This window comes from Bos grunniens, chromosome 3 (assembly GCF_055505025.1).
Source record: "Bos grunniens cultivar Pamir isolate PY7600 chromosome 3, Bosgru_T2T1.0, whole genome shotgun sequence".
NCBI lineage: Eukaryota > Metazoa > Chordata > Mammalia > Artiodactyla > Bovidae > Bos > Bos grunniens.
Genome location: NC_141167.1, coordinates 70,574,872 through 70,595,574, shown reverse-complemented (window position 1 = coordinate 70,595,574; position 20,703 = coordinate 70,574,872). Strand labels below are relative to the sequence as shown.

Genomic DNA, 20,703 nt, shown 5'->3' with positions numbered 1-20,703 from the left:
AAATTTGCTGGCATATTAAGTGCAGTGCTTTAACAACATCTTTTTTTAGGATTTGAAATAGCTCAAATGGAATTCCATCACCTCCACTAGCTTTGTCGTAGTGATGCTTCCTAAGGTCCATTTGACTTCATACTCCAAGATTTCTGGCTCTAGATGAGTGATCACACCATCGTGATTATCTGGATTATTAAGATCTTTTTTGTATAGTTCTTCTGTGTATTCATGCCACCTCTTCTTAATATCTTCTGCTTGTGTTAGGTCCTTACCGTTTCTTTCCTTTATTGTGCCCATCTTTGCATGAAATGTTCCCTTGGTATCTCTGATTTTCTTGAAGAGATTTCTAGTCTTTCCCATTCTATTGTTTTCCTCTATTTTTTTTGCATCCATCACTGAGGAAGACTTCCTATCTTTCCTTGCAATTCTATGGAACTCTACATTCAGATGGGTATAGCTTTCCTTTTCTCCTTTGCCTTTAGCTTCTCTTCTTTTCTCAACTATCTGTAAGTCTTCCTCAGACAGCCTTTTTGCATTGCTTTTTTTGGAGATGGTCTTGATCCCTGTCTCCTGCACAATGTCATGAACCTCCGTCCATAGTTCATCAGGCACTCTGTCTATCAGATCTAATCCCTTGAATCTATTATTCACTTCCACTGTACAATCATAAGGGATTTGATTTAGGTCATACCTGAGTGGTCTAGTGGTTTTCCCTACTTTCTTCAATTTAAGTCTGAATTTGGCAATAAGAAGTTCATGATCTGAGCCATAGTCAGCCTCCCATCTTGTTTTTGCTGACTGTGTAGAGCTTCTCCATCTTTGGCTGTAAAGAATGTAATCAATCTGATTTCAGTGTTGACCATCTGGTGATGTCCATGTGTAGAGTCTTCTCTTGTGTTGTTGGAAGAGGGTGTTTGCTATGATCAGTATGTTCTCTTGGCAAAACTCTGTTAGCCTTTGCCCTGGTTCATTTTGTGCTCCAAGGCCAAACTTGCCTGTTACTCCAGGTGTTTCTTGACTTCCTACTTTTGCATTCCAGTCCCCTATAATGAAAAGGACATCTTTTTTGGGTGTTAGTTCTAGAAGGTCTTGTAGGTCATCATAGAACCGTTTATCTTCAGCTTTTTCAGCATTACTAGCTGGGGCATAGACTTGGATTACTGGGATACTGAATGGTTTGCCCTGAAGACGAAGAGAGATCATTCTGTCATTTTTGAGACTGCACCCAGGTAATGCATTTCGGACTTTTTTGTTGACGACAAGGACCACAACCATTGACAGGAGAACTATGGGTCCCACCAAAAAAACTGTTTCCCATGCCTTTGCTTCAATTTCATAACAATTCTACCTAAGCCTCAAAGCTCTCTATCTGTCAAGAACAGGAATATACACACTTCTTTTCTCAGTAGCAAAAAACCTTTCAGAGACCTTGGCTTACTTGACTGATTTTTACTTGGTTTTATAACTGCCCTCAGTTATTGTTGCAAGATATTTTCCCATTTCTAGGTGACATTTGGTTTATTTTAAAAAACAAAAAACCCTAAAACTAGATTTATTAATGTTGAGATATATCTGTTCTCCAAAGTTGTGATATTCCTAATTTGTAATTGGTTACTATTAGTAGACCTTTCACTATTGAACTCAAACATCCCTGTTACCAATTTATTGATTTTTGTCACAATTCTGTTCCTTTTACATCGCTTCAAAATAACCTTTTATTTCTTTTGCACATAGAAGAGCAGTTTTTTCCCTGCTTGAGATATGAGTCTCACAATATCTGACCTAGCTCTCTAGGACTCCTATAGGGGGTCATCATACTTTTCTTCAAGACACTGCAGGTGCTGGTAGTGTCATTGTCTTTCAGTGATTGATTTACTCAACTATTATTGTCAGTGGCAGCTAAAATACTACCATAACAGTAACCATTTAACAGCTCAGGACTAGAAGCTAGAAGATGTCGGCAAGCAGATTCAAAAGCTGTCCTGTCTGTTTCTAAAGCTATTCTCTTTATACCCTAATGCTACTTTGCCTCCCACATATTAGCTTAGAAATATAACTCAGAGTCTGATAAAATGTTTTTGCAAGTTAGCTTATTTAGTACATGGTGTTAAAATAGTTAAGAGTACTGGGTATATGTTTTGTGTACATCTTAGTACTGCTTTAAAATTGGGTAGATGGTGTCCCCACTAGACCTTTGCAAAAGACATGATTCTTATTAACCCAGTGTCATAGAGAAAATGTGTATCAGAGAGAAGGGGCAGTTAGTGGCAGTGAGGCATTGAGGTCCAAGGAGGGACATGTGCGTCTCTACGCCTGCCCTCTTCCAGTGCTGAGGGAGAGAAAACAGCCTCCTCAGGAGACAGCCACATTTCGGTTTTGAAGTATCCTTAGGGGGAAGTCAGGTTTCACTTAGAGAAAAACAGTGAAAGAACATTTGGTGAAGAGATTGAGGGTATAGACAGGATATTTTGTTGATGGCAGGTTATTAGTTCCAGAAAGTGCTGTGTAAAAGGTTTACAGCATGTTAGAAATGGGGTAGATTATGGGAGCCCTGGAACCACATGGGATGAGCATTCTAGGATATTGGGCTTCTTATAGTGACTGACATAAAAATCAGTGAGGCAATAAAGCTTGATAGGATTAATGAAGATATGTGTTGGGAGGAAGGAAGGAAGGATGAGTTTGGCTAAGAGTAGTTCTTGGCTCCTGTTCATTCCCTGTGTTGAGGCCAGGGAAAATGTATTGTTAATAAATGTAGTCTTCAATAAGAAAAGTGCTTAGAGACCTTTTGAGGTTTCCTCTTTTGAAACACACTGGTATAATGTGAGTGAATGAACAGTAGAAAATTTTATCTTAATACACAAGAAATTCCCTGGCAGTCCAGTGGTTAGGACTGTATGCTCCCAGGGCATGGGTTCCACCCCTGTTTGGAGAACTCAGATCTTTTTTTGCATGACAAAAAAAAAAAAAGACCACACAGTAATTTGTATGTTATGTGTCTAAATTTAATATCTGTGTAACTCTACAGAGCTTTTATATTCAGTATCTTAGTTGATGTAGTTATCTAGTGAGTTATACACAAAATGTGAAATTGAAACCTTTAAAACCCTAATTACAGATTTTTTGGGAAAACTTATTTTACTAGTTATTTTAACACTTATACACTATTATTTTTGCTCAGAACCCTTGAAAAGCCTCCCATCTCACTTAAGATAAAAGTTCAAGTCCTTACAGTGGCTTCTAAAATCCTATGATTTGGTTTTTTGTATTTCTCCTCTATAACCATACCTTCATTTGTAACATCACTCCTAATTTAGTAGTCCCGTGTTTATCGTTCCTTGAGCATGCCACTCGTGATTCCATTTCAAGACATTTGTATTCTCTCAGCACTGTTCTTCCCTCAGTTGTTCCATTACTTTCAGTATTCTGCTCAAATGTTACCTTATCAAGAGATGTTCTCTGACCTACCTATAAATAAATAAAATGTATCTCCCCAGGATTCCCTGTTGCTTTACTGTGTCTTATTTTCATAGCACTTTGCACCATCTGACATGTATTAATTGATTATTCCATATATTGCCTGGAGAATCCCATAGACAGAGGAGCCTGTCAGGCTACAGGGTGGGTCACCGGGGACTAACCCACCATGTACTATCTTATCTCCCCCTACTGGAAGGTTCAAACTCCCTGAAAGTAGGCTGTTTATTTTGTTCACTGGTATATGAGAGAGAGAGAGAGAGAGAGAAGTATCTGGCTTTAAATGAATATTTGTTGATTAAATTCATGAGTTAGGCAAGTGAGGCAGCTGGTCTCAGTTGTAAGATTTGCCTAATTTCTCAATGGTGGTGATAGAATGGGAAATTAGAATCTTCTGATTCCTAGTCCATTGCTCTTAATATTACATCACTTGGCACTCAAAACAGTGGTTATAGTTGGATGAGTACTTAGTTTAAATGTATTTAGCCTATTTGTTTATCAAAGAACATTAATATGTGTTGCTTTTTTTTCCTCCTAATGTAGATGCCAGAAGAAGAAGCTTTCTGTGTATTTGTTAAATTAATGCAAGATTATAGACTTCGTGAACTTTTTAAACCAAGTATGGCAGAATTAGGCCTTTGTATGTACCAGTTTGAATGCATGATACAGGTAAAACTGTGGTGTTAACCAAGAACATACTGCCCTTACATTTTTTGTCATCTTGGTTTGAGTGACAACTAAGCAAATATAATGTTAAAAGCATTAAAGCAACTGAAAAAAAAATCACTGTTTTGATTACATGATTATTTGTTGGTCCGTTAATCCACAATTTAGACTTTGCTTCCCAGTTAGGTGCTGTCCCAGGTAGATCATCTAGAACTTTACTACAATTTTTATGTTCAAATCTTAAACATTTGTGCCAAATATATCATAACCTAGATGCATGAGTTTATTTATTATGCTGTGTTGATGACATTATTTTATGTAGGTTATTCTCTCCTACAAGAAGCCCATGACATTTGGACGCTGGTATTAATTCATTTCCTTTGAGATGGTCTCTCATCTCTTTCAATCCTCTCCCCTGCCGTTCCCCTACCTTTCTTTACTGCCTTTCATCTCACTTTTTTCTGCTAGCCTGTAATCTTAAAAAAAATTACTGTTTCTATCCTTTTATATTGCTAATTTAAGATTCATAGTCTTATTGACTGAGGGTGAAGAGAAAGAGAGGAATCAAAACCAAGTAAAAAATACTTTTAAAGTATTTCACCTTTCTGGATTTAATTTTTGTATTTATATAAGTAGATTTGCTATTTTTCCCTGTGATCTAATGGTATAAATATTCTCCATTTACTTAAATTTCAATTATGTAAGCAAAATTTAAGAATATAGTTTAAGGATTCAGCTGGCATAAGAGCCATTTTCCTGAGAAAAATCTCCATTTCCCTGGCAGCCTTACACACAGGAATTTTAAAATCCTCTACGTTTTCTATGTGTGATGAGAAGAAAGGGATATGCCAAATGTTTTTGCATTTTAAAGAGAAAGACAAAGTAGGTCTTGATGATTCTTATTTGTCTTTTAACTGGTAAGCTTATTTTTATCAACCTTAAACTCCCTTGGTTTATATTCAGTTAATGTGTCATTTATGTTTTGAATTACTAGAGTTGCTGAAGTATCTGTATTTCGGATGAGAAGGGAGCTTAGGATAGGCAATCAGGTATATAGCACCTGAAAGTATTTCAACATAGCATCTTTCCTTTAAAATAATTTTTTTGAAAATATTATAGTTTATAGAAAAGTAAAGAAAATTATAAAAATTTTACTTATTTATTGTAATTTTTCTTATTAAGAAATCATTAGAAAGTTCCAACTTTTTAAATTCCAACTCCACATCCTTTTTCCCTTGTTCCTTTTCCAAATAGTAACTATCTAAAGTGTCCATTTCTGCCTCTTATTTCTTCCATATGATTCCTGAATTTTTGTTTATGTTTGGTAAGGGCTAATTTAGTATGTGTACAATGGTGTGGCTTAAAATACTCCATTTTACAATGTTTTAGCTAATTAATTCCTTTCTTCTATTTAGGAGCACCTTCCAGAGCTCTTTGTGCATTTTCAGTCTCAGAGTTTTCATACCTCAATGTATGCATCATCATGGTTTCTGACAATCTTCCTTACAACTTTTCCACTACCAATTGCAACAAGGATATTTGATATCTTTATGTCTGAGGTAAGTTAGTGGGCAACTTACCAGACTGAGCACAGGAATCATTGGGTTAATGAGAGCTAGGCAATGAGGAGAACAATGAAGGAGACTCATGTGTTCCATGCTAAACCGCTTGCATGGATAATCTCATTTAATCCTATAACATCCATATGAGTACTGTTCATCTCCTCATTTGATGGATGACAGGTGAAGAAGCTGATACTTAGAGAAAGATTAAGTAGCTTGTGTATGGACACATAACACGTAAGTGGTATAGTAACCAAGATTCAAACATAGGCAGTCAAAATCAGGAACCCATACTCTTAATCAGACCTGAATTACCTCCTTTTTGATTTAGTGAGAATTAGTGAGGGTTAAAATTTCCTTTACAGTTTATATTGTTGCAATGCATCTGTTACCCAAAGAGGAAGAAGTGAGTATAATTTTCTTCTATCCCGTGAACATCTTGCAGGTAGTCCTCTTAATTGTCACTAACATGTAGTGGTGATCCTTTGTCTTCTATATTTTGACAGAGAAGGTAAGGATAGGTGATCAGTGATAGCACCAAAGAATGTTATTAATTGTTATTAATTACATCTTGGGAAGATCAATTTATATAACATAGCTAAATTCGGTTAGTCTGGAGCCAGGAAACTATGAATCATGTACTGATCTGTCCTCGTTTGCCTGCCAAATCTGTCCTTTCTGTAAATAAAGTTTCTTGGAACATAGCTATGACTGTTTGTTGATGTGATGTCTGTGTCTGCTTTTCAGCGGCAATTCCAGGGTTGATTATTTATGACACTTATAGGTAGGGCTCCTAAAGCCTAAAACATTTGTTTTCCAACTCTTTACAGAAAATATGTGCTCTCCTCTGGTTTAGGTACCTAAGTGTTTACCTTAGTATTCTTTTGAGTGATTAGTTGTTGTGGAAGAGTAAGATAAATTTGACTTTATAATTTGATTCTTCAGGGTTTAGAAATAGTGTTTCGGGTAGGATTAGCGCTTCTTCAGATGAATCAGGCAGAACTGATGCAACTCGACATGGAAGGGATGTTACAGGTAAGCCAGGTCCAGATTTCTTAAATGTCTTTAGATTTAACTATTTATTAATGAGTAGTAAATGGCACTAAGTAATTCTTATGTTTTTCTTCTGTTGTATCTTAGCACTTTCAGAAGGTCATTCCACATCAGTTTGATGGTGGTCCAGACAAATTAATCCAGGCAGCTTACCAAGTCAAGTATAACTCTAAAAAAATGAAAAAGTAAGTTAAGTATTTTATATTTTGTTTTTTTTAGTTATAGGGGTTTGTCAGTGCATTTTAGGAGATTAAATAGAAGCACCAAAACATTCTAGTAGTGAGTACAACTTTCCTCATCATTTTATAGAACTGTAATGTTTTATTTGGTGGTATTAGTTTTAATATGACATAAATTTAATATTGGAATTTCATAGTGCTCTGATGGTGCATAGGATTATTGTGTATTACTGTTTTTTTCTTTTTGATTTCACTTTTAAAACTCCTTTCCCATTCCACAATGACTAGAATTAGGAACCTGAGTGTGCTCTTGTTTTAGGAATCGCTTTTATGGTGTTGTCCCTAACATTCTTTTCCTCTCAGTTGATCCCAGTCTGTCACTTAAGTTCAAGATTAGCATAACCAACAAGAGAGTCATGAGGTGTGCATTGGTAAAATTTTCTTTATTATGTATTCAGTTCAGTTCAGTCTCTCAGTCATGTCCAACTCTTTGTGACCCCATGAACCGCAGCAGGCCAGGCCTCCCTGTCCATCCCTGTCCACCCAAACCCATGTCCATCGAGTCGGTGATGCCATCCAACCATCTCATCCTCTGTTGTCCCCTTCTCCTCCTGCCTTCAATCTTTCCCAGCATCAGGTTCTTTTCCAGTGAGTCAGCTTTTCGCATCAGGTGGCCAAAGTACTGGAGTTTCAGCTTCAACATCAGTCCTACCAATGAACACCCAGGACTGATCTCCTTTAGGATGGACTGGTTGGATCTCCTTGCAGTCCAAGGGACTCTCAAGAATCTTCTCCAACACCACAGTTCAAAAGCATCAGTTCTTCGGTGCTCAGCTTTCTTTATAGTTCAACTCTCACATCCATACATGACCACTGGAAAAACCATAGCCTTGACTAGACAGACCTTTGTTGGCAAAGTAATGTCTCTGCTTTTGAATGTGCTATCTAGGTTGGTCATAACTTTCCTTCCAAGGAGTAAGCGTCTTTTAATTTCATGGCAGCAATCACCATATGCAGTGATTTTGGAGCCCAGAAAAATAAAGTCTGACACTGTTTCCACTGTTTGCCCATCTATTTCCCATGAAGTGATGGGATCAGATGCCATGATCTTAGTTTTCTGAATGTTGAGCTTTAAGCAAACTTTTTCACTCTCCTCTTTCACTTTCATCAAGAGGCTCTTTAGTTCTTCTTTACTTTCTGCCATAAACGGTGGTGTCATCTGCATATCTGAGGTTATTGATATTTCTCCTGGCAATCTTGATTCCAGCTTGTGCTTCCTCCAGCCCAGCATTTCTCATGATGTACTCTGCATAGAAGTTAAATAAGCAGAGTGACAATACACAGCCTTGACGTACTCCATTTCCTATTTGGAACCAGTCTGTTGTACCATGTCCAGTTCTAACTGTTGCTTCCTGACTTGCATACAGGTTTCTCAAGAGGCAGGTCAGGTGGTCTGGTATGTCCATCTCTTTCATAATTTTCCACAGTTTATTGTGATCCACACAGTCAAAGGCTTTGGCATAGTCAATAAAGCAGAAATAGATGTTTTTCTGGAACTCTCTTGCTTTTTTGATGATCCAACGGATGTTGGCAATTTGATCTCTGGTTCCTCTGACTTTTCTAAATCCAGCTTGAACATCTGGAAGTTCATGGTCCACGTATTGCTGAAGCCTGACTTGGAGAATTTTAAGCATTACTTTACTAGCATGTGAGATGAGTGCAATTGTGCGGTAGTTTGAGCATTCTTTGGCATTACCTTTCTTTGGGATTGGAATGAAAACACCTTTTCCAGTCCTGTGGCCACTGCTGAGTTTTCCAAATGTGCTGGCATATTGAGTGCAGCACTTTCACAGCACCATTTTTCAGGATTTGAAATAGCTCAACTGGAATTACTTTCTAGTGAAACTTTTTTTTGTATATATTTCATTAAAGTTTAAGATAAGCAGTCTTGTCTCTTAAAGTTTGATTTCTGAAATATGATAAAAGTGTTAAGAACAATAGCTCTTATTCTTCTAGCTTTCAGCAGTTAAATAAATCTTAACCTGAGGTCATAATTAGCATTTCTGACACTTGTTAATGTGGTACAAGATGCTTTAAAATGATAGTAGTACTAGCCTCACTGTTCTTAATATCTTTGCTGCTGCACAATGAAATTGCATTAACATGTAGAATGTACTCCCATAGAGATTCCTACTCCAAAAATATATTAGAATATCAGTAAATATTTTGTTATTAAAATTAGTTAACTCTTAATTTGTGAAAACAGATAATCTATCATGTTCAACTAGTATTGTTAATAAATTGCCTGTGAAATTACTAATAACTAATCACATCACAGCATCATTTTGAGGCATTTTAGACTAAAAAGCTGTTCTGTTCTATAATTGATAAAATCTTAGGAACTATCTCAGTTTCTGCCTCTTGACCTTAATTTAAAAGTACTTTATTGCTAAAAAATGCTAATCATTTGATCCTTTAGTAAGTTGTAATCTTTTACCGTAGTAACATCAAAGATCCCTGATCACAGGTCACCATAACAAATATGCTTCTGTTTTTTCCTTTTTTTTTCTTTTGTTGGTACTTGCCTTCATTTTCCATTGCAATATCTACTTCTTACTGCTTATTATGCATATTCTGGAGAGTAATGTTTTATCAGTATTAAAGGATGAGTTTCATCTGTTTCTAATAAGTACCACTCTCAGAATATAATGAACTTAGACTTGGACCTGGCTCTGAAAAAGGTTCAAACTTCCTGTACGTAGGCTGATGGCAGACAAGGAAGTAAATAGCTCATTACAATTATAGTCTTAGTTCAGTTCAGTTCAGTCTCTCAGTCCTGTCTGACTCTTTGCGAGCCTATGGACTCCAGCATGCCAGGCTTCCCTGTCCATCACCAACTCCCAGAGCTTGCTCAAACTCATGTCCAAACACATGACTCTCATCCTTTGTCGTCCCCATCTCCTCCTGCCTTCAATCTTTCCTAGCATCAGGGTCTTTGTCAATATAACAGGTTACTAATTTGACATGTAAGAGATGCATAGCCTATGTGTCTTTAAACTGTATACACAGTCTAGTCTGCTGGGGGCCAGGAAAATGTTCAGAGCATGGTGACTAGATTTTCAGTTTCCATTTATATTCTTTCCTAACTTTTATCTTCATGATAATATTCCTGAGTTAGAGGTATTTTTACTGAGTTCAGGCATATACTAGTCACTGGCCACATGACAGGCCAGTAAATCAAGAGTCAGGGAAGAGTGACTTTATTTGGAAAGCCAGCAGACTAAGAAGATGGAGGACTGGTGTCCCAGTGAACAGTCTTACCAGAGTTAGGAGTTAGGCCTGTTTAATGCTAACAGGGGAGTGAGGGTAGCTGGTTGTTGCCAATGTCTTGGTGCCGAAATTCTTTGTTTTTGCAGCAGTCCACAGATCTGGTCACAATGTTCCTATAAACCCCCAACGAGACAAATTTTCTTCATTTTACATCTTTTTATCTCCATATGAATAGAAAAGTGCTGTCCTTTTAATGATCAAGCCTGGGAGGCGGAGCCTTGAGAATGGGCTCTCATTTATATTTCAGGCTCATGTATCTAGGTAACATCTTTGTACAACAGTTCGGAGCCAGAATGACTAAGCACAGGTAACAAAGCACAAAGGTTAGAGCTAAAGGAGTAGATCCAATGTGGAGTCAGGTCTGTTCTTCGTTACAGTATCTTTGTGTTCCTTTCTACCTTCCCTTTTACAGTCTGCCTTCTAGCACTTTATGAAAGTAAGGCAAAGCTGTCATAGTCCAATTCTTACTGTGGTACATTACTTTGGGATATAAAAATATCTGGGGTACCAAGTCAGAGGGGCAATTTCAGAAAATTTTGCTCCAGAAGGAGTGTGCCCTGAGAGAACAAAGAAAGAAAAATCAGATGGGGCAGCTTCTTACTTCATCCACCTAACAGATGCTTGGCAGTACTGCCTTATCTTGCTTACAGTTAGAATTGAAGGTTAAAATGGTGATGATGGAGTTCAGTTCAGTCGCTCAGTCGTGTCCAACTCTTTGCGACCCCATGAATTGCAGCATGCCAGGCCTCCCTGTTCATCACCAAATCCTGAAGTTCACTCAGACTCACGTCCATCGAGTCGATGATGCCATCCAGCCATCTCATCCTCTGTCGTCCCCTTCTCCTCCTGCCCCCAATCCCTCCCAGCATCAGAGTCTTTTCCAATAAGTCAACTCTTCACATGAGGTGGCCAAAGTACTGGAGTTTCAGCTTTAGCATCATTCCTTCCAAAGAACACCCAGGACTGATCTCCTTTAGAACGGACTGGTTGGATCTCCTTGCAGTCCAAGGGACTCTCAAGAGTCTTCTCCAACACCACAGTTCAAAAGCATCAATTCTTCTTCACAGTCCAACTCTCACATCCATACATGACTACTGGAAAAACCATAGCCTTGACTAGACGGGCCTTTGTTGGCAAAGTAATGTCTCTGCTTTTGAATATGCTATCTAGGTTGGTCATAACTTTCCTTCCAAGGAGTAAGTGTCTTTTAATTTCATGGCTGCAATCACCATCTGCAGATGATGGAGTTAAGTATTATCATATACTTATTTGAGTTGAAAATAATTGCTGATTGCTGTTTGTGATCAGATAGGTTGCACATCTCTCCATTGATTTTGTACTTCTCCCCACTGGTGTTGTACCCTTTCCTCTGGCTGAAAAGACTGCTAAGAAATTTAAAGAGATTTAAAGGGCTGACGCCCTTTCCTCCCCTTCATTTTTGTTTTTTTTCCCTTTTTGGGAGCCAGACACTAAAGATATTTAAAAACATCTCCATATATGGAGGAAATTAGAACATGATAGCACATGCCCAAGGGAGAATCTCAGAAAAGACCTGAAAATACCTTAAGTTTACATCTCGGGTTGGTCATCATGTTTATAAGAGACAACTTATAAAAGTCAAAAAGACAATAACAGTAACAAAAGAACAGCAAACCCTGGGGAGGAGGAGAATCTGACTTACAGAGTTACCAAATTACTAGGTTCAAATGTCTAGTTTTCAACAACAAAAAAATCAAGGCATACAAAGAAATAGGAAAATTATGACCCATTCAATTGGGTCTTTCCTGGTGATCTCTTGGAAATGTATAAAAATGTCAGATCACTGTGTTGTGTATCAGAAACTAACATAGTGTTTTAGATAAGTTATACTTCAGAATCAAGCTCATAGAAAAAGAGATGAGATTTGTTAATACTAGAGATGGGGGTCAGGAGAGGGAAGTTGATGAAGGCAGTCAAAAGGCACAAATGTCCAGGTTTTAGTGCTGGGGATGTAATGTATAATATGAAGATAGTTAACACTGCTGTACATTATATATATGAAAGTTTAAGGGTAAATTGTGAGTTCTCATTATAAAGAAAAAAAAATTTTTTTCTATTTTAAAAATTTTGTATCTGTATGAGGTAATGCATGTTCACTAAACTTACCGTGGTAATCATTCATGATGTATATAAGTCAAATCATGCTGTACACTTAAACTTATAGCACTTAGATCAGTTGTATCTCAGTAAAACTGGAGCAAAAAATTAAAAAATTTTAAAAAGTTCTATCCATTAGAGACTCTTAAAATTTAAAAGTAAAATGTGTTCAAAACAATTTTTGTATATTCTAAGAAAGACACTCAACAGAAAAGACAATCCACAAAATGGGAGAAAACAATTGCAAATCATTTATCTGATAAAAGATTAATATCTATATAGAGAACTCTTAACCTATGTATTATCTATTTACTCTTATCTATATATTAATATATATCAATATATATTAATATATGGATATATTAATATATGGATATATTAATATCTATATAGAGAACTGTTACAACTCAACAGCCAAAACCAAACAACTGAATTTAAAAATGGACAGTGGATTTGAATGGACATTTCTCCAAAGAGCTATAAATGGTCAATAGGCACATAAAAAGATGCTCAATATATGGTATAATATGGGTAAACTATGGGGACATGATGCTGAGTGAAATAAACCAGTCACGACAGGACAAATACTGTATAATTCCATTTCTGTGAGATACTTAGTGTTGTCAGACTCACATACATAGAGCATAAAACAGTTGTCAAGACCTGGTAAGAGGGGGCAGTGGAATGTTATTCTTTCATAGGTATAGAGTTTCGTTTTTTAAGATGAAAAAAGCTATGGACATGGTGGTAGTGAAAGCTTCACAACATTCTCTGTGTGTTCGAGTGTGCGAATGCATTCACTCAGTAGTGTCTGACTTTGAGATCGCATGGACTGTGGCTCGCCAGGCTCCTGTACATGGGTTTCTCCAGGCAAGAATACTGGAATGGGTTGCTATTTCCTATTCCAGGGGATTTTCCTGACCTAGGGATCGACCCCCCATCTCTTGCATCTCCTGCATTGGCAAGCAGATTACAACTTGTGCCACCGGGAGAGACCACTGAATCGAACATTTAAGAATAGTGAAGATGGTGAAATTTGTTATATGTATTTTACCACAATACAAAAGTGTTCTGTGAGCTAAGTGAGATTGAAAGTAAAAGAAAGTGAAAGTGAGTGAGATTAAACATAGTAAATAATAGATTCTTGTCTCTTGAGGGAGAACTTGATGTTTGAAAGCAGCTGTAAGTTATGTGGAGCTTGGTTATTATTTGGAGGGTTAAACTTGTTATTAACGTTTTTGATTGAGAACAAGATTTAAAAAAAAAAACTTGGTAGTACTAATTTTTGGATGGCCAGTCATTTTTTAAGATAATTTTATGCTTTAATAGTAGAGTTGCAAATATAGTACCTTGCATTTGTTTGTCATTTCTTACTGTCTTACAGTCTGTGACAATTCCTTAATCTTTCTTGTGTTTTCTGACCTTGACACTTCTGATCGAGCTGGTCAAATGTAATTTATTTAGAATGTCCTTCAGTTGGGGTTTAATGATTCCTCTTGATTAGCTTGAGGATATGCATTACTGGATAGAATACCACAGAGGTGAGATGCCTTTCTCAGTACGTCTTAACACGGAGTGTGTGATGTCATTTGCATTACTAGTGATGTTAACCTTGATCATTTGGCTTAGATGTTGTCTGCTAAGATCCTATACTATAAATTTTCTATTTTTTTCCTTTGTAATTACTAAATGTTTTGGGAGAGATACTCTGAGATTGTGTCTAAACTTCTAACCACTGAATTTAGCATCCATTTTTCTTGCCTATGGCAGTTATTTATTGTAGAGCTCTAATGGTGATTTTTATATTTGCCTCATTCTTTCCGTATTTATTAACTGGCATTTTTTTGATAGGAGGAGTTGTTCCTTTTCTCCCCTTACAGATTTCTTAGTCAAGCTTAGTTAAGATCCAATTGAATTTTATCAATGTATTCCAATTTGAGGGGGAAGGGTAGGTGGTTCTTTTGTAAGTAAAGGGCTGAATAGAATCTGTAAGCTCAGTTCTATGGTTTGTGCTTTATATTTATAGCATTTTGCTTTTTAAAGTTTACTTTTCTGTGGTTCTTATTTTTATTATTATTTTAAAATATTTATTTTATTATTTATTTGGCTGTGCCAGGTCTTAGTTGTAACATGTGGGATTGTTGATCTTTGTTGTGGCACGCAGGATCTTTAGTTGTGGCATGTGGGATTTTTATGGTTGCAGCAATTGAACTCAGTTGTGGGACATGGAATCTAGTTCCTTGACCAGGGATTGAGCCCTGGCCCCCTGCAATGGGAGCCTAGAATCGTAGCCACTGGACCACCATGGAAGCCTCTTGTTTTTGTTTTTTTTTGTCTTTGAAGTAATTTTTGTGTGTGTGAAAACGCATACAACTATTGAGATGATTTTTCTGATTCCAAATATTGCAAGTCACAAGTTAGGGGGAACATAGTAAAATTGTATTTTGTGTTAATATATGGTTTTAAATTTTATAATTTCCGTAGCTAGATTGGAATTAAAGCATACCTTTAACTTTTTTTTCCCCCCTCTTTCTTAGGCTTGAAAAGGAATATACTACAATAAAAACTAAAGAAATGGAAGAACAAGTTGAAATTAAAGTAAGTATCTTAGGACTTTTAAAAGTACTGAACATAACTTGATTGAAGTCAGTTATTTGGCAATATATGTTAGGTAATGTTGACATGTGTTGATATTATTGCAGATTGAATGATGGTGTTTGTATTTATTTATTGATAAATTTACCATCCCACTAGGTTATAGTTAAAAAACAGACATTTCAAAAAATAATGTGACTGAAGTGGTTTTCATTCTAATATGGAAGAAAGCAGCTTTTCCTTTTTCTGGATTTATTGGCAGGTCATCAGGAGAAAATACTTCTTTGGGGAAAAAATAATTATCATTCCATTTAAGCATGTTTTAAAAAGTTACAGAGAAGATAATCTATAACATGTTGAGACTAAAAGCAGTATAGTATAAGGGAGACCAAATAGAGGAGATTATTGCATTAGAAGTAATTTTGGCTGCCTTAGAGAAGCAGAAAGCTTTGACTAATTCAATCTTCCAATCTCTAAGCAAAGGTTATATTTTAATTACTGTTCAGAGAAACAGGTAGGTTTTCCATCTGAAGGATATGTAAATTCACATGTGTATCTAAAATTGTTTGTATCCCTGTAGGCTAGAAATTGCTGAGGATCCTTTAGCATTGTGTAAGCTGTGTGTTAAGGAAAATTAAATTGGCTCTTATGCTGATATTTCAAGATGGGGATAATGAATAGAAGTGTGAGTTAGTGAAGGAACTCAGTGACTGGCTGATCCAATTTCTTACCTTTTATTTTCTCCCTAACTCCTGTAAAAGAAAAAGAAAAAACGAATTTATTGAATGACTACACTTTAAAAAACAAAACACAACTGTATGTTTGAATATGTCTGATTTTTAACTTGGACCTAACAAGACATTGGATGACCATCTTATTTACAGTTTCACTAGCCATGTACTAATTCAACCTTGCTATAAAATAAGACTTCATTACTCACATCCTACAGGCCCTTTTTACTAGGGAGTGAGTTCTGCTAAATTGCTACTCTTTCTTACCATAATCCTGCTCAAAAGCCTCCTGAAACACAATTTCTTCCCTCATCAACTCTGTCTCTCTTTTATTTCCATTTCTATCACCTACTCACTACCTGTTGGAAATAGATACTTCTAAATTTTTCAGAGAGACAGAGAGAGGAAGAGAGAGAGAAAGAAAAGATCCCTGTGGATTTTTTTCCTCTTTTTTTTTTTTTAAAGTCTGTCATCCAACTGCTGCTCTACTATTTGCTTTTCTTTTAGGTTCCATGAGTAAGAGTAATATTAAATCATACCCTCCACTTCAACCTCCTGAAAGTAAAAAGTACGTCATCCTGATGACTGGGGCGAGACCATGGGTTATTCGGAACTGCAAATCAAGAATCTGAGGATGGGGAAACCATCCTGTTCATTTCATCATGCTTTGTTGTTGCAAAAAAAAAAAGAAAAAAAAAAAACCTCAGTTCTATGAACAATCCTTGCTCTTGAAGAAGTTTTTTTTCTAAGATTAAGTCACATATGTAGGAATATCAAAAGGCCTTTTCAAAAAGATCTAGCAGACTTTAGCCTGTATTTGCAGTTTTTTTCAAATTTTTATTTTTGGGTAAAGTAATAGCTGACATACCTCACAAAATACTTTAAAACATGTTTTAGGCAAAAACAGATGGCTTATAAAGTTGTTTATAGAGAAGAATCTGGGGAAAAAACATTTAAAAAGTTAGTGGAATGCATTGGGTAAACAAAGTATGCTGATTTCAAAGATAGTTCCTTTTATAAAATCTTGTTTCCACTTAGTTCTTTTTTACTCTTTTTTTTTTTTTTTTTTTTTACTCTTATACCATTTTCTTTCCTTTCCTCATTCCTCCTGCCCCTTAATGGACAAAGCCAAAACAATTTTTGTGTAACTGTACTTTTTAAACTTTGTTTGCACATGTGTGATTTTTAAGTTGGATCTGGCAATTATTCTCAGTCATAATCAGAAGACCACATTATTTACAGTTAATTAGCCATGTATTCTTGGAGCCTTTCTCATCAGTGGGTAATGCCACTTCCTTATTCACATTCCCTTCCCCTCCCACAAGGTCCCTTTTACAAGGGAATTAATTCTGTTAAACTAGTACTTTCTTGCTTTGGTTCTTAAAAGCCTTATATTGTGCTTTTCACAAATAGTATGATCATAATTATGTGATTTTTTTTCCCATTTTATTGCAGTTTGTAGATATATTTTTTTGTTTATTTTAAATTGGAGGATAATTGTTTTACAATGTTGTATTGATTTCTGCTGTACAGCAACATGAGTCAGCCATGAGTAAACATGTTTCCTCCCTGGTGAACCTCCCCCTACCCCATCCTATCCCTCTAAGTAGTTATAGAGCACTTGGTTGAGCTCCCTGTGTTATACAGCAGCTTCCCACTAGCTATCTGTTTTACACACGGGAATGTGTATGTTTCAGTGCTACTCTGTGAATTGGTCCCACCCTGTCCTTCCCCCACTGGTCCAGAAGTCTGTTCTCTCTGTGTGTCACCATTGTTGCCCTGCAAATAGGTTCACCAGTACCATCTTTATAGATGCCATATGTATGTGTTAATATATGATATTTGTTTTTCTCTTTCTGACTTACCTCACTCTGTATAAAAGGCTCTAGGTTCATCTACATCAGTTCAACGGACTCAAATTCTTTCCTTTTTATGGCTGAGTAATATTCCATTGTATATATGTACTACAACTTTTTTTATCCATTCATCTGCCAGTGGACCCATAGGTTGCTTCCATATCCTGGCTATTGTAAATGTTAATCTCCAAAATACAAAAGCAACTCGTTGCAGCTCAATATTTGAAAAGCAAAAAAATCCAGTCAAAAAATGGGCTGCAGACCTAAACAGACATTTCAAAGAAAACATACAAATGGCCAACAAACACATGAAAAGATGCTCAGAATGGCTCATTGTTAGAGAAATGCAAATAAAAACTACAATGAGGTATCATCCCACACTGGTCAGAAGTGCCATCATCAAAAAATTTGCAAACAGTAAATGCTGAAGAGGATGTGGAGTAAAGGAAACCCTCTTGCACCATTGATGGGAATGTAAATTGATATAGCCACTATGGACAGCATAGAGGTTCCTTAAAAAACTAGGAATGAGACCACCATATTACCCAGCAATCCCACATCTAGGCGTATACTCTGAGAAAACCATAATTCATAAGCACACATGTACCCCAGTGTTCATTGCAGCACTATTTACAATAGCCAGGACATGGAAGCAACTTTGATGTCTATCAGCAGATGGATGGATAAAGAAGTTATGATGATATTTTGATATAGAAGTAAAAGATCATTCTTTGATGACGTGACATGTGTTTAAGGTTTGACCTTCAGGTCAATAACTTATGCTAACAATTCTGTCAGCTTCTTGATCAAGAAGGTGACTTTCAAGTATTTTCCATTCTTTCTCTGAAAGTGTTATAGGAAGATTTTGTTAATAACGATTTCATACGGTGAATGTTAGACATTTTACCATGTGAAATTTTTTGTTGAAACACCTTTGTCAGTATTTTCTTCCAGTCTCTTGATGTTCTACCTGAGGGGGAGGAGGTAAGAAATACTAAAATTCTAGCTTATTTGGGGGTAAACCACAGATCTTTAAAAAAGAAGAGCCTTTATCCCCTGCTCTATTTAAGATAGACATATGAATTTATGTTTAAATTTGTGCTTTGGGGCATAGAGATTTAAGTCCTGTGAAGAGGAGTTAGAAATTCTGACTGGTTATTAGTCAGATTTGGATATTTTTTACTTCAAAAATTATGAGATATTCCAGATATGCTGAAAACTAGAGCATATATATATAAATATTTTTATACATATATAGAACATCTGTTTTCACTGCCTGACATAAATAATACAAACATGACAAGTGTTACACAAGTCATTCAGGAATTATATTAAACAATCAATATAAAGTACTAGTATTCACACATTTATTCAACACTTAAAATATAAAGGATAATTTATATACATTATCTCCTTTTAATCTTTGGTAACCTTTTGAAATGGTTGTTCATCTTTCTGTGAAGAAACCAAGGTTCAGGAAGCTCAAATAATATGCTAGTGGTTATATTGACAGAGGGCTTCCCTGGTGGCTTAGATGGTAAAGAATCCACATGCCATGCAAGAGACTTGAGTTTGATCCCTGGGTTGGAACAGTTGCCTGGAGAAGGAAATGGCAGCCCTCTCCAGTGTTCTTGCCTGGAGAAACCCATGAACAGAGGAGCCTGGCAGGCTACAGTCCATGGGGTCTTCAAGAGTTGGACATGACTGAGTGACTAAGCACGCAAGGACATATTGATAGAAGATTGTCAAGGGTTAGAACTCTGATTTGGGTTAGTGTGGATTCATACATGTTCTTAAGTGTATACATTGTGCTACTTGCCAAGAGAAACTTTAATGTATTGTTATCTAAAAAGGACTTGTATGCCAATTTTTCTGTGGCTTTATAAGTTTTTCATTAAAAAATGAATAGCTATGGCAAAACCAATACAATATTGTAAAGTTAAAAAATAAAATAAATGAACACTGTCAAAAAAAAAAAGAATAGCTACTTAATAAAGTCCAGTGGGGAAACAAGAGCATAATTTTTTGAAGGAATCATTCATTTATCAGATATCTACAGGGCCTACTGTGTGCCCAAACACTGTTCTAGGCATTTGAGATGTGTTTATGAAACAGACCAATTCCTTCCCTCGTGATGCTTGTTTTCTAGTGTGGAAAATATACGATAGGTAAAATGTACAGTATTTTAGATGGTGATAAGTGTTAAACAGAGGGGAAAAAGTCTTAGGGAAGGCCAAATAAACTGATGGTGTCTGGATTAAAAATTTAGAGTAATTGACCACGTTTCCTTTGAATAAATACCTGAAGGAAGTGAGAGATCTAGATATTATAAGGAGAGCTGAGTCTGGTCAGGAGAGTGCTGATGAGGAATAGTGATGGGACAGCATGAAAATGAAGGAAGTAATAAGACATAAGATGCTGCACATTACAATAATATAGGGAGTTGCTGAACACATGAAGACTTTAGCTTTTCCTCAGGTGAGCTGTCAGAGTCTTCAGTAGAGAAGGACAAGGTATGACTTAAGTTTTCAGTATGTCTTCTGGTTGCTGTATGAGAGTATATTGCAGAGGGTAGGCGCAGAATCAAGAGAAATAAGTAGAAAGCTGTTGAAGTAATGCAGGCAAGAGGAGGTGGTGGCTTGGACTGAGGTGTTAATGATTGGATGGTATAACTGATGTGGAGGTGTCAGAGGGATAGGAATCAAGGACTTTGTCCTGAGCAATTAGGAAAATGCAGTTCCCAGTGCCTGCAACAGGAAAGTATACAGAAGGAGTATCAAGAGCTCCAGTTTTGGCTGTATTAAGTATGAGATACCTAGGAGCTATTCAGGTAGCTCCTCAAAATATTTGAAGTTGGAGTTAAGAGAGCACAGGCTGGAAATACAAATCTGACAGTTATTGACAAGATCATACTAGTATTAAAAGCCATGAGAGTGGATGAAATTAACTGGGGAATGGATGTTGATAGAAGAATTCAAGAATTAAGCCTGAGAGCATGTCAACATTTAAAAGCTAGGAAGACCAAGAACTAATCAGTAAAGCATAACAACAGGGAAATGTAACACCTAGAAGTAGAGAGACAAAAAAAAAAGTGTTTCACCGAGAGTCGTTTACTGTGTCAAAT

General features: G+C 36.4%; 1 protein-coding gene across 31 annotated transcripts in view; it reads left to right on the top strand.

The window, feature by feature from the left end:
- Positions 1 to 20,703, top strand: part of EVI5 (ecotropic viral integration site 5) — a 250,020-nt gene that overhangs the window by 101,967 nt on the left and 127,350 nt on the right. For 23 of the 31 annotated variants that reach the window (XM_086391182.1, XM_086391203.1, XM_086391202.1 and 20 more), the window contains 5 exons: positions 4,015 to 4,140; positions 5,553 to 5,696; positions 6,645 to 6,734; positions 6,840 to 6,937; positions 14,935 to 14,995. In XM_086391182.1, coding sequence (XP_086247308.1) covers positions 4,015 to 4,140; positions 5,553 to 5,696; positions 6,645 to 6,734; positions 6,840 to 6,937; positions 14,935 to 14,995 — 519 coding nt within the window. Of the gene's footprint in view, positions 1 to 4,014; positions 4,141 to 5,552; positions 5,697 to 6,644; positions 6,735 to 6,839; positions 6,938 to 14,934; positions 14,996 to 16,230; positions 16,292 to 20,703 lie in introns of all 31 variants that reach the window. The other 8 variants (XM_086391210.1, XM_086391208.1, XM_086391206.1 and 5 more) reach the window with 2 other exon arrangements.